The sequence below is a fragment of the Cupressus sempervirens genome, chromosome 2, assembly GCF_028749045.1.
Source record: "Cupressus sempervirens isolate cs-2001-9-10 chromosome 2, ASM2874904v1, whole genome shotgun sequence".
NCBI lineage: Eukaryota > Viridiplantae > Streptophyta > Pinopsida > Cupressales > Cupressaceae > Cupressus > Cupressus sempervirens.
In genome coordinates this window covers 341,251,773-341,267,138 of record NC_143119.1, presented here as the reverse complement: position 1 = coordinate 341,267,138, position 15,366 = coordinate 341,251,773, and the positions used below count along the sequence as shown (strand labels likewise).

The following is a 15,366-nucleotide window of genomic DNA, read 5'->3' as shown; positions in this document are numbered from 1 at the left end:
AGTTCCAACCTGACTGCAGATCTATTCCAACAATTTCTGCTTTAAACCTTTTTGCCAGCAAAATCCTAAACAGTAAATACCTGAGATTATTACACATTTCATGTATATGCTGCCTAGTTACTGCCTAAACACCCTCTGGACCACGCCTGGGTGTGAACTGGTACCTGGTCTGGGTACAGTTCCCCCAGTGGTCCAGTCAGGGTTTGAAAATTGCAACCCGAGTTCGAACTTGTGTCTTTGATGTTCAAACCCAGGCAAATTTGGCTTGCCCAGATTGAACCAAGGTCAAATTGGGCCCCACAAACGGCCTTTCTTTTGCAAATTTTATGATGTATTCACGTCCTTAAACCTAAAAAAGTGTAAGTGAGAGACATGTTGGTTTCAAATTCTACCTCTCATTTGTGGTGTGCAAGAAGGTTATTTTGTCTTCAGCAAGAGCAAATGGATGGTTAAGCAAGAGTCTGATTGTGCAAGGAGGAGTTGGAAGATTGGTTGAACTTGAAACAATGATACTTGAGCTTGCTGTTATGAATCATGATTTAATTTTAATGTTTTGAATATTTGATGGTGAACTTCACGGTTCATGATGCTATGATTACAAGTTTAAAGTTTATGGTGTTTTTGTTGTTTAAATCATATGATTCTATGATACTATGTGACATTCTAATTTTAACTTATGCTTCTAGGTTTCATAGATATATGTAAATATATAATTTTTTATAATTTTTGCAAGATTTTGTACGAACAAACCCAAAACCCTTTCCAAAATTTTGCCATACTGGCGAACCGGTTCTTTGAACTCAAACTTCAAATCGAACTCAATCCAGTAACTTAGATATACTGTATACATATATATACATACACACACATATATATATAGACACACACACCACACCAAAAAAGAACTTGATTACCTGGCGAGCCCATACCTTCAATCAGTACTCAAACCAGCAACTTAAGTTAAAAACTTTAAAAACATGCATTCTTAGAAAGCGGCCCGTGATCGAAACTAATCACCGACCCAAAAAAAATCCTAGATAACAATAAATTTCTACTACAACATCATAGATTTCTACTGTTAAAACTTCATTGTCATTATTCTAAAATGTGGTGTTCTGTTTTGAAATTTACTCTTCAAAGATGGATTTCCCAATTTGCAGAAGTTAGTGATGGGCCCCTAAGCACAAATGTTGGCAGCAGCATGTTGGTAACATCTAACAGCTAATCACTCTATATAGAATTAAAACCTTCCTCCCATAATACAATAGATAATCTTTGAATGTGCCATTTTTAACCTAATTTTGTTTCACCACTTTTCTTTTTCTGCACATGCGTGTTCACCATGATAGCGACTGCAAGAAGAAGAGACTACAAGAAAAAAATAAAATGGTCTTTTTGTCAGCACAAAAAGAATTTATTGTTCTTATTCTATTCACAGACATCTAACATTATGCTTTTATTCACATTCTGAGTTGGCAAATAAATCTCAAAAGATAGCTAACAAATAATTAATCTTTTATCATTATCTCGATTGAACATCACATACCAATTACCCAAACATGTGATTATAACATGAATTCCATAAAGAGGATTTCAAATCAGAATGCCAAAAATTCTCTTGGAAAATAATGTTCACTGCAGAAGCCTGAAACAACTAATTGGTTCCCAATGCTGCAAGCATTATAATTTTACAAAAGAATTATGCAGAGCAAATAACTGACCTTATTGATTAGACCATCATCAATCACAGCACTGCTGATCTTCTTAAAGAGCTCGTACAAAGCTTCAACTTCACTCACACTAACTGCAGCAAATTTGGAAAAAATATGATTTATAAATGTTTAAAAAAAAATCATATTCAAGAAAAATTTAGCCACCTCTAGTTAGTTTCTACCAAGAAGATGTGTGCAATGTTTGATCCGAGAGGAATTGAACATTGCCTCTGAAATCTAATAGAAGCAATTCATAATGCTAATAGATGCACATAAACATCATAATTTTTTCCCAAAGATTTTCTTTTTTACAATCAATCAAAGCGCAGTGGTAGTCGAGTATGACACGAGACCCCTATTACGCGCTAAAATTTATGCTGGGAATATTAGCATACATATTTTCAAAATAATTTTATTTAGGTTAAAGCACCGAGTTATCTGCAACAGAGGAGAAGCCTAGACATAAGAGAAAACAACAGATGTGAGCACACGTCTGAGGCATAAGAGAATATGAATCAATAAATAAGGAAACATGGGAGAAAGCATGTGTAAAGAAAAACCCATAAAAAGTAATTTGTCTTATTTAGAAACGGGTGCAAGATGTGTAAACCTGTAAAACAATCCATAAGCAATTTCTATGTTCTTGCAATTTATGGAACGCGACAAAAAAGCGTGTAATGGATGCATAAGCATATATATTTCACAAATTAAAAAAATTACTATTTTAGTATCAAACTGTGTGCTCTGGAGAAGAAGCCTGGACATAAGAGAGAGAGCATGTGAACAGATCTCATAGGCAATCCATTCAATGCATTGATAAAGATTGACCCCTGTCAATACTTGTGAGCATGGGTGAGATTTCACCTCAGCCTTCAAAATGTGTGGCAATTAAAGCAGATCCCTCTCTTAAAATATATGGGAATATTCATTTACTTTTCAGGGCAAAAAACAACTTTCTATAATCAAGTATCTGATGCAAATTTAACATTAAGGCCAGAACAGATTATTTCTTAAAGAGCATAGACTTTACATCATAACCACTTTCTGGAAAACAATATTTGTTAGTGATTGAAAGGAAATTTTCATTCCATGAAATACAGTTTGGTTTTGTTAAAGAGTTGAATTATAAAAGCATTTAATCTTTTTTGGTCGACTCTAATAACTGAAATTATTTGGTTTTGCTGGAATGAACAAAATGAATTCAAGGAACAAAAAGGCAAGTTACGTGTCATCTAAAGAACTCATCTTAGTCTCTATTGTCATGCAGGTTACCCTTACACTAGAGGTTACAAAGAAAAAAATCAGGGAGCTGATGGACCCATGCCAAGTCAAGATAGTGAAAGTCAAAGTTGAAGATGGCAAATGTTGGCCTTATTCTAAGAAGGGAACGACAAATTTGTCAAAAGCTACGTGAAATATCCAAGAAAGGGATGACAGAAATTATACCTATCATATGTTTTAAGAGGACAAGAATCTTAGAGAAGGAACAACTGATGCTGAGGAGACATGAGGATAGTGAGATCTAATGACTCCATTTCAGAGATCAATCCACTAACTGGCACCTATGAAATGGATAGATAGAGTGAGTTGGAACGTGAATTTTATTTAGTCTTTTGCAATGTTCAGTCTTTGGGTTGATCCATCATCTATTCCTCTACGTTTAGCTCTTCATGGTTAAACTGTTATATCTACAACCCGTTTTGATAAAGACCAAGAAGATTATGAATAGTGTAACCTGCCTTTGTTTTCATAATAATATCTATAGAAGATTATGAATAGTGTAACCTGCCTTTTGTTTAGCTCTTTGTGGTTAAACTGTTATATCTACAACCTGTTTTGATAAGACCAAGAAGATTATGAATAGTGTAACCTGCCTTTGTTTTGTTATATATATATAACAATGACACTTGTCTGTACATTCACATATTTGCCCTGTCTCTAAACAAAAAAGTATGCATTCATTGAATTAAATTATCATGTGAAAAAGACATATTTTTCAACAATAAAGGCAACTGAAATTTAAAACATGAGATGTCAAATGAGATGGGCACAACAAATAAATCATTGAGGCTTCCATAATAAAGACCCAAGTTCAATTCCCCAGGAAACATGTTAAATGCTTCAAATATAAAAAATGTTGAAAGTTGAATTGGGTAAACTAACACATCCAATTATTGGTATGATGTATCCAAACAGGCTGTATGTTGTATCACAACAGGCGGGAGCAAGTGGAATTCATGTGTGAATATGGCATCAGAGATAAACCTTGGTCATGGCATCTAAGCAGAAGGACATCCCACAACATGATGTTAACCAATATAAATACTTACAAACTGTTCCACTAGCTATGATCTCAGGATCTCTAAGGCCCTGCACATGCTTGAAGACCTTTACTTCGAAAGATCGAACAAGACAATCTAGTAAGTGGTTCAATCCCTCTAGGCACTGCAACATGATATTTTCAATTCGTCAGCACTCTCCATACCTGCAAGATCAAATAAAAATAGAATAGTTTACGCTCAGCCTAAAATCAAAATACTAGTGCATACAGGAGCAAATGTTTCATGTGCATATATTATATTGACATGCTGTTTGCTAAATCTAATCCTCTTGCAAAGAACCAAAAAGAACTGTGTGATATTTAAATCCAGAAATGCATTAACCTTCTCATTACCCAAAAGCTAACAAAGACCAATTTCTTCCCACACAATTTCAGGATTTCAACACAAGGTGATTAAACAGTTTCTTATGCCATTCAAAAATCTCACAAAATCGAAGATAAATGCATTTCCCACACATTATGATCAAGTTAAGTCTCTAATACTTGAGCCATTCACAATAGCCGAGATATTGGTACGCATTTATGTAATGAACTGAACTGTAACATGCACAATGCCTTTGTAAGTATGTGTATATCTTGATTAAATGACACTTATGTGTCATTCACAACATTTTGCTAATGCGTTGTATATTATGATTTTGTAGATGGTCCAGCCAGTGACATTGATAATTAATTTTATACTGAAAGCCAACTTTCAATTGGTCATCATCCATTACTTTTCCACATTTCTAAGAGCAGAAATTATCAGTAGACGGTAGTGCTAGGGGAAAAATATTCCCCATTTTCTACACACTCGTTGCTTTATGCTTTATACGTGTAGTACACCACTTCCGTTTTGACATTGTCTTCCACCAAGGTCTAGGTGCACAAATTGTTCTCCACATTTATTCGTTGATGGAAAAAAATTGTTTATTTTGATGATTTATCAATTTGATCTTTTATATCTACAAGTTTACTCTGCATTCAGACATGGGAAAGGATGAATCTTACAAATATGTATGGCCCATAAGGGACATGAAAAACGTATAGATGCAAAGATATGTGAAGATTTTGAGTTCATGAAAGATGGTCAATAAAAACAATATAGAATTCACAGGGGTCAAATCCAATTGTGCTGGACAAATCCATGCTGTGAGGTCAAACAAAACCTGCAAAATTATTTAGGTCAAATCCAAAACTACAGAAATGACCCCTAAATATCCTAAACAGAATTCAAAACAAAGAGGGACTTTTCCACTTCCATCTTGCAAGGGATCCTCCTTAGGTTCAAAAGGAATGTTCCAAGATGAAAAACAATAATAAAAGGAGCTGGGAAGCATGTGTCTACACATGAGAGGTCAAATAAAATGCTGTGTTGATCAAAACAAAGAAGACCACAGGGTTCGTTGGTGTAATAAAAATTGAAGACTTCAACGATTGTGCATGCAATTAAATGGAACAAAGGTCACAGTGCATAACAGCTACTCCTTGTACTTGGCAATCTTTTAATATTGTGATGGTAAAAGACCATTTACCACTAACAAATGTGTTTCCTTTCCTCGTTGAGGGTTTCTAGGGTAAAAACCCTTATGTTCATTGTGAGACTTCTTTTTCAGGCATGTTATTCTTTACCTTATTTTAGAACAACATTATTCTCTCTTCAAAAATTTCATTTGTGGGGGCAAGTAGAATAGTAGAGTTAAACTTGCGGTTCTTGAATTCTACTGTAATATTAGAGTTATGGACATTTCATTATCAAAGTTATTTAATAATTGTGGGATTTGTCAAAGGATTTTTTTTATGACAGTTACAAGGTTTGCCAAAAGATAGAACTACTACAAAGCAATCCAGACAAATTTTTTAAAATCAAAATCAAATGGAAGGGCAACTTTACTACTTCCATCTTCTAAGGGGCAAGGTTAAGTCCAACACAAAGTTACAAACACCAGTAATATATGAGTAGAAAGGTGATTAATATTTTCAAAGCAGGACAAAAAAGCAATGCTCTATTGATCAAAATAAAGTATGCCCATTGATTCATTGGTGTAATAAAGATTGAGGACTATGACAATTGTGTATGCAATCAAACAGAGCAAGGGACACATTGCATTCATAACAACATTGTTTGCCACTATCAAAGCTGATTGACCCCTTGTTGACATTACCCTATATAGAAGTTCTAGGTATCATTGTCTGAACTCCTCTCCTTCCAGCATGTTATTATACTACATTAAAACAAAATTTTGTCTTTACCATTTTTAGTTGTTGAAGCAAGTAGAACAATGTTAAATTTGTGGTTCTTAAATTACAAATAATTGGAGAGTTGCTAATCATTTTGGTATTGAAGTGGATTTGATCATAGTAGGACTTTTGGACAGCATTTTTGTATGACAACTAGAAAAGAGAATGAGCTACTAGCAAACAATCTGGATATCTCTATCTGAAGGTGGAACAAAGTGGTGAAAATTGATAACCTGAAAAATCTAAATAAAAGAGTGATATAGCCCTTGAGAGCAACATGGAGATTTTCATGAAAAAAGAAGAACTAGATGAAACAACAACAAAAAGAACATATAAGCCAACAAGAGCGCATGAGCAATGACAATTCTTCTATGGGATTAGTAGTGAAAGCACTCAACAAGAACTTTGCTATAGGAGACAATGGTGAAAACAAAGAAGACCAAGAAAGCTTATTTGAAAATGGAAAAAAGATTCAAGTTAAATCTACATTGTTTAAAAGTGAAACAAATGTAGAAATAAAATCTTTTGATGGAGAAGTAAATGACAGTCAAGAGGTATTTTAAGCAGTGTATCAGATTATGATGTCTTATTTACCTACAGAATTTTTGAATCAAACTGATTGACCCATATCCAATGAGTGGTAATTCACATAAGCACATCTCTCACAGAGCATGAGTGGCCTAATGAGCACTCATTGTATCTAGGAAAAGCATACAAGGGTAAAGAATTCAGATATCTTAGGAGGTAACCCTTTACAGCGCTATGCTCCCACAAGATCAAGCAAAATTGGCTTGCTACAACATTTGCAAAACCTTCAACAAGTATTGTGTTTTGTGAGCCATTAATTATAGAACCCTTTGAGCTCATCAAAGGGCATACAGGAGGTATTTTTCATAGCATTATCAAATTACCATGTTTTATTAGGATTCAACAGCATAGCCTTTTAGTAAAACTATCTTACACATATTTCATGAATAGCAGCTCATATGAACACATCTCACTTGAGAATGAATGGTCTACTTAACATTTATTGAGTGTACATGAGTCTAAAATGGTAGATGTATTGAGGCATTGAAAGGTGATAACCATACAAGTACTACTTTCTCAAGCACACTCAACTATGAAGTTTCCCCAAAACTTAAACCCACTTAGCTTGATACTCCATTCGCAAAACCTTCAACAATTGTTGCCGCTTATGAGCCATTTAATATAGAGCCCTTTAAGTGCATCCAATGATGACCAACGTATTTTTCAAAATGTATCATCCTGAAGTTTTAGCACCACAATCAAATTCTAAGTTCTACGAGCTTGGATCTAACAAATGGAAGTTTCTTTCAATGTGTGTAAAGTTAGTGAAGCACAAAAAAAAAAAAATTGCTCATTTCAAAATTACTCAAAATACTCATGTATAGAGGAAAGCTCATGAAAATTTTATTGGAAAAAAGGAAACCAGTTCCATCTAAATGGGAAAGAATTAAAGAATTGTTATTATTAAATTTTTATCCTATCAAATATAAAACTAGCCAAACAATTTACTGGTTGTATCTAAATTGGGAAAATGGTTGTATCTAAATTGGGAAAATGTGCATATGTGCAAGATCAAACCAAACTTCATGAGACAAGCCATTTTACAAGGTGCAGACTGAGAGGTTGAGGGCATGTGTATAGAAAAGCACCTTTTTGGCCTTCACACCCACATCAAATGGACAATGACAACTATCAAACCACAAGACTTGAACAAGGCTAGTATTCCAGCATATTATGTGGAAAGTCAAGAATACCAACCATCCTCGACAAAAGAGGGAGTAGGGAAAACTTATCCTCAGTCAAGCTTCAATAAGCTTTTGTGGGACTAAAAGCCTCTCTACTAAAAATAATAAAAAATGTAAATAGATTTAAGAATAGTAATTTGAATTTGTGAAAAGATTGTCTACAAACACAATGTATTGTTCCCTAATGTGTGATATCAATCTGCACCTGCACTCTCAATTCTACAACTACAAAAATGACCCCCCAAATGAGTGAAATAGAATTCAAAACAAAAAAGACAACTTTTACCATTTCTAGTTTCCAAGCGGGGAGCTCCAACATGAACAATAATGAAGAAGCGGGTAAAATGTTTTCATTGGGTTGAATGGAAAATTCAAAAAAGTCAATAACATATCTCCAATTTGATGAGTAAAAAGGTCCAAAAACTGCAGTTGCACTCACACATATAGAGCTAGGACACAGAGAAAGAATGAAATAAAAAGAATGTTATCATGTTCCAAAAGGTCACACAACATCGAGGCAAACTCTTTCATGTGTTTTATGGTCTATATTATATCTCATATTACAAATGAAATTTTTGAAAGGAACTGCAAATCGCCGGATGCCAAATAATACTTGAGAAAGAACGTAGGATGCCAAAGTTAAGAAAAGCCTCAGAACTTAGGTATCTTAAAAATTCTTTGACTTCAGATGCTTTGAGTGTACATTCATTCCACGTATTGAATCTGTTTCCTTCAACGTCATAATATTTAGGTGCAATAAGACAGTTTCAGATTTGGTAGCTGCAGCTGGTTTGTCAATTGTCAAATTATAATTTCTGAGGAAAAAGACGGCAATGATTTAATATTTTCATTGAGTTTGATTATCACGGATGCATAGTGAGGCAACAATTTTTAGATTGGCTCTACGACTTGCAATGTGTTCATTTATGTAGAAATCTTAGCAATCCTGGCTAGTCTCTTTCCGCATTAAATTCTCAATTCTTACAGTTCTGACCAATCTAAAAGTGTTTATAAGATGTCATTATCAATGCTTTAGATATTGAATATTCATTAGCAAATTAAGGAAGGAAGAAATTGTTTTTTACAGAAATTACAGTGAATCGTGATTACCAAATGACATATACGTGTGGGAAAACAGATAATGGGCTGCTGGCTAAAAACAACCACATCTAATTGGGAGTTTATAATCGCTGTATCATTTCAAATAGAAAAATCCAATACCACGGTACACTTAAATGTGAAAGAAAACGCATCAACACGACAGTAGGCGAAGGCTTATCTAGAAGAAAGGAATTAGACATCCAACTGGTATCTCTGAGACAAATTTTTTTAACTCGTGGCCAAGCAAATACTTGCAAAAATCACCAACTCCACTGACTAGTCTTTTAAAATATCCCGAACATCAAAAGAGGTATAAGTGGGGTCAACAATGCAGTAAAGATAAAAGCTTAATTAACGTCCCAAGGACCAAACATAATGCATAATGAACTCGGACATGCGAAACTAGTCGGTTAATATTAAACCTCGCCCCAGCAAACCTATCGCGAAAAATAGCGTGATAAGACAAATTTTACAAATAAGCCCTAAAAATAGAGCAATTCACATACATACCGATACAAGGAAAACCTAGTCATCCTCAAGAACGCTGTTTCTACCACGACATAGAGGCTCCGCCTTCCGGGGACTGCAACAAAGTGTTAACGCGGTTACAGAAAAGAAAAAAGAAGCACCAATTCTAATCCATAGAACAACAATTTCGGAATAGAATAGAACAAGAAGAATTTCTCTTACTTCAAAAGATCATAAGATCGGATCTTCTATAATAAATTGATTTGAATTGGGACTCGATCCAGGGGTCTAAATGAACTTAAAAGATAACTCTTTCGTCACGGAATGTTGCAGAGCAATTCCACCAAAAGATGCCTTTGCTCTGATCAAACCCTGAGAGACGAAAAGAGACTCTTTTTGTCTGTTTTTTAGGTATTAATATTATTATTCCCCTGTTCGTTTTGTACAGCGCGACCGCTTCCTACCGGTCATCGTCGGTGCTGATCTCGTAAAATTATTATTAAATTATTTCGAAGTCGAGGCAACTGTGAGAGCAATATTGACCGTTAGTTGCATGGTGTCAGAAATAAAATAGGGAGCGAGGAGGGGAGTGGATAAAGGTGTGGGGGGCCTTCCATAATGTTTGTACGGTACAGGGGAAATGGGGTGGACCAGCATGCAGCGACGTGTGGTATATGCCGTCTCTATTCCCAACCCTGTTCGAGATGAAACAAGACTCCGTTTGACGTTTTCCTACACAATGACCATCGCCTGATTGTAACTCCTTAAAACAGACCACCTCCTAGAGAGGCTTTGTACATTGGGTGGTAAATTAAGGGACTTCCTTATTATTATTAGTTTGTGTCTTTGGAGAAAACTAAAGGAATCATGAGGTTTCATATTAGTTACATAATCTAAAAATTTCAAGATATACTAATTTTTGCAAAAGTTATATTAATTTGCAATTTTTTTGGAATTGAAAAATACAATTTTTTAAAAATTGTATTGGCCCATGATGAAAAAGACAATGAAAAATTCAATTTTTTTCAACAAAAATACAAATATTTTTTTTAACACTTATAGTAATGAATGTATTAATTGCAACTTTATATTTTTCACGTGTGTGACAAGTGGATTATTATTATTATGTTTAAATTATTTTCCTAACACCTCTATTAATGATTGCATTAATTGCAACTTTATCTTTTCCACATTTGTGACAAGTGGATAAACTTTTAAAAAACAATCATTTTTATCTCCCACCTCACAAATATGTCTAATCAATATTAATTATTCCTATCTATTTTCCTTACCAAGTTCAAATATAGACTTCAATGTTTTATATTTATTATTTTAAATATATTTATTACTAGTTATACATTGATGTTTATTTTTGTAATTTGTAAAATGTTATTCAAATATAGATATTTTAATTAAATACAGAGTTAAATATATTTCTTATTTTAAACACATTTATCATTTTCTACTATTTTACAATTTTGCTCAATTTTTTTTTATACCATTAATACTACCCCTCAAACTTACTACATGTTTTGGTACTTTGATTTAAGTAATCAACAATTATTTTTTAAATTAAATATTTCAACTTATAATTGAATTGGTAGAAATAAGTAGTTCTTTCATATAATACAATTTTTATTGTTATTTATATATATTTTAAAATAATAAAATTATTTATATTTTTCAAATTCTCTTCAACTCTCTCTATTATTCTACCTTTACTTGTCCTTATAATAACATATCATTCTCTCTTTTAGCTTTCTGTTCGTATAACATTATATTTCATGGGCCATAGGCATTCTTGATATCAACACTAGCTTAGTTGTGTATATATAGAAAAATGTTATAAATGTTTCCATTTTAAAAGACACTTCAACATTTTTCATTAGTTCCTCACTAAACACAAAAAACTAATCTTGAGCCATAAGTTTCCATCAGTAAAACACAAAGGCATTGACAAGATAAAGATCATTGTAAAAGCTATTTAGTCAACCATAAAAACATGAAAGTAGGGACTTTGGTGCATGCGCCCCTTGTTATAAAATGGCAATTTTGAAATGTATTTGAGCCATATAGTACTAGCAATTGCAATATAGTAATAGGGATAGTGAAGGTATATTATTTGATAATTTAATGATATGTGATAGGAGAAATATAGTACTAGGGACAGTGAAGGTATATTATTTGATAATTTAATGATACGTGATAGGAGACAACGAGATCCATGAATGAATGAAAGAATGAAAGATTTTAGTAAGGTCTAGAAGACTAGAGTAGTCTATGAGACCCACACAAGAAACCCCCTAATAAAGAAGAGAATCAAATATAGTTTTCTTTGCTTAAAAAAGAGTACAAATATATATATGTCTCCAAAGAAATGGTTTAATTACTTCTCTCCCTTCTCCTCACTTTTATATTTGTGGAATAATCATATTCCTATGTGTGTGTGTGTGTGTGTGTGTGTGTGTGTATGGAATTCAACAATGGCACTTAATATTTATACATAACTTCACTCCACATACTTGTAAACAATCAATTTACCAATTTCAAAAAGCCATTTATTTTCATATAAATTTTTGAATGATTCAAGATTACTGAGAGCATTTATTATAGAAATATCAAAACATAGAGTTGGATTCTCAAAAATATTTGGAAAAATAAAAGAAAAAATTTTAAGGTGGGGTGGCTAAAAGGTATCCAAAAAGTTGAAACCCTAATATTCTACATATGTAACAAAATGAATGGGAATCCAAACATTATATATACACAACAATGCGATTAAAGGAAATCCTACATTTTACTGATTTATGAGAGAGCCTTTATATGAAGGTCATTCCACACACACATCCAAAAGTAATGGCAAATTCATCCAATGTTTGAGGACCGTAGGGTTTCCAAAAGGTCACAACTACATCATTTTTTTCTACTCTCAAGGGCCTTTATGCTTCTACAAAGAGAGAATTCCATAGAACTTGGCCAAAACAATCGACCAATCACTTTTTTCATTTTGAAGTTTGTTTGATTATTTTAATATAATGTTAATCTAATGATTGCCACCAACTTAATTATTATTTTTAAAAGACAATGCCCCAATTTACCACTTTTTATCTTGGAGATCATTTACAAATCTTGTTTCAAGCTTATTCAAGCTCCTTATGAGAAACCACACCACAACAATTGGAAGACCAAGAGTCACAACTTATAATTGCATAAAGATGTCCCTCTTAGGATTTGAACCAGGGTCTCAACAATGAGAACTCGTTGCTTAAATCAACTAAGTTAAACCCCTTGGACCTAATTTTACCATTTTAAATATAAAACATACACTATATAATATCCAAACCATAAATAAGTGTTAGACATTTAAATCTACATTTCTAACTCGTAAAAATCTTTTAAGATGATTTTATTGTTACAAAAATATAAGTGAAATTGAATTGTATGTCTCACTCATTGCTTATGTGGTGTTCTACCCATTAGGAAAATAGTCTTATAATTTCAAGAGGATTCTTTTTTGTGTAGGACAACTTAATTGCTTTGGTATAGTATTTATTTTATTAGTTGAAGTCATAGTTTTATTTCCAAAGTGAGGTCTATTTGGGTTGTGAACTTTAATACATAATTGATGTATTAAATGCATTCATTTAAAGGGAAATTGGCATTGTGCCCTTATCTTGGATGGGCATATTATCTTCATGTGTAGATTGAGAATTTGACTAAAATAATTAATCAGTTGAGAACCCACTTTTTTTTACGTTTCTTATATTTTTAGAGGACTACATCCTTACATCTATGCAAGAGCTCCAATGATTTGTCTAAATATCATTACATTTCTCATTGTTTTCCTCGGTGGCTCAACTCTAGACATGTCTTCCTCCCACACAAATCAATCAATCAATTTCAAAAAGAAAAATAAACTCCACCAAGACAATCATTTTCCAAGAAAAGAATACTGCACCTTAATGCTAAAGGAATCATTAATTTAGATTTTAAAAGGCAACATGAACCTCACTGAACACAACTAGGGTAAATTCTTCTAGAAACAAACAAAGAGCATGCAAAGATTGTTAATAGGAATGTCCCTAAACAAAAGCACAATGAATAATACACAATATTAGTTGTGTGTGATATATTGAATTTTCTTCACTTCAAATAATTTGTATAGGTATATTCTTGTTAGCATGCATGCAGAGTACTAGTTATCCTCTAAACACACAACAATAGTAGGGTTATTAGATTTTCTATAAAGGGAATTAGAAAAAACTTATGGAAAGGCTTTTTGTAAGTTTGACTTTGCCTTTTTTGTAACGCCTCGCAAGGGAACCCAAAAGAAATTTACCTAAAGTTTCACTAATTTTTCCAAACATTTTTTTTTTGGAAGATAATAACTTAACAACAACAAATATAATATAGTGGAAGCAATAGCATGCACATAAGCACATACCATAAAACATATTACAATTCCTAAGGGTCTCATGACGTTGAATCACATTTAAGTTTAATTAATATTACTTCTGACACATAACAATTTCACATCATGGAATAACTATAAGTATGAATCCATTTAAATAATATACAATTATAGGATGCCACTTGAAAATAAACTGAATGCACAATCATCCATTGTACAAGTCACGGGGTATGAGAGGTTGAAAGAATATACATCATAAAATAGATTACATCATCTTGTAAGATCTATGAAATCAAATACAATACACTTGGAGTGTAACCATCCATCATAGAAATAGAAGATTAGATAGAAAGGAGCATCTGCACAAACACATCTAGCAACGGCATCCAACGGTCAGATCTCAATGGTATAAGAAAATACACTACCACCCAGCCTCGTGGAACCTAAATGGCCCACTCCCACTGTTCTGAGGAGATAGTCTCAAGTCCCAAACAAAATAACAAAACATAAGTCAAAACCAACGTCTAGGTTCAAGGAATCACTTGAAAGAAAACTATCTCAAAGGGTACCAAGACACAAGTATCAACTAATCACAGAGGCAACACAGACACATAGGAAATCTACTATGCAAGTAGGCAAGTGTTATTGCATGAGCCAACTCTAAGGTTACATGGTCTAGTCTTTTAATACTCTGGTGACTCTATGTGACTTCAGTATCCTTTCATACAAATAAGGCATACTAACAAGTCAACTCTAAGGTTACTTCGACAGTCTTTTAATACTTTGGACCCCCTAGTGACTTTCTGTGGTACCAATATCTTATCAATTCATTTTAAACCCATTTAGTGAAATGTTATCACTTATTAAAATAGGCTGCAATGGATTACCCACCAGCCTCTTTAGGGCCTCAGCCTCCATTGCAAGTCACTTCCCAACATTACATACAGATAACCCACCCTAAGCTTAGTAAAAGAAAAATATCTCATATGACCATAAACCACACATTAGTTCTTAAACAAGCAACTAGAAAGCACTAAAATATCACAGATTCCACCAATACAATCATCCTAATAGGACTGATTGAAAATCAAGTATACATATACCAAATCCACGTCATAATTGTTGGATACAATTGTTCAATTGTGTGTTGTCTTTGATGTTACACAAATATCATATTAGTCATAAGACAGAGTCTACCAAGCTCAGTTGGTCAGCAAGGCAAAAGATAGAATCTACCGAGCCCAATTGGTCAACAAGGCAAAAGATAGAGCTTACCGAGCTCAGAAGGTAAGTAAAGAAGGTTTACAGTATCTATCGAGCAAACAGTTGTTACCGAGCTTT

At 33.4% G+C, this 15,366-nt stretch overlaps 1 protein-coding gene across 1 annotated transcript in view; it reads right to left on the bottom strand.

The window, feature by feature from the left end:
• The window catches only part of LOC149572520 (calcineurin B-like protein 3), a 40,143-nt gene extending 30,140 nt beyond the window's left edge, over nt 1-10,003 (bottom strand). Inside the window, exons 1-4 of the mRNA XM_089813641.1 lie at nt 9,837-10,003; nt 9,657-9,729; nt 4,043-4,197; nt 1,722-1,804 (exon numbers count right to left, since the gene is read on the bottom strand). Coding sequence (XP_089669767.1) covers nt 1,722-1,804; nt 4,043-4,166 — 207 coding nt within the window. The 5' untranslated portion in view covers nt 4,167-4,197; nt 9,657-9,729; nt 9,837-10,003. The remainder of the gene's footprint in view (nt 1-1,721; nt 1,805-4,042; nt 4,198-9,656; nt 9,730-9,836) is intronic.
• Between the last annotated feature and the right edge of the window lie 5,363 nt (nt 10,004-15,366).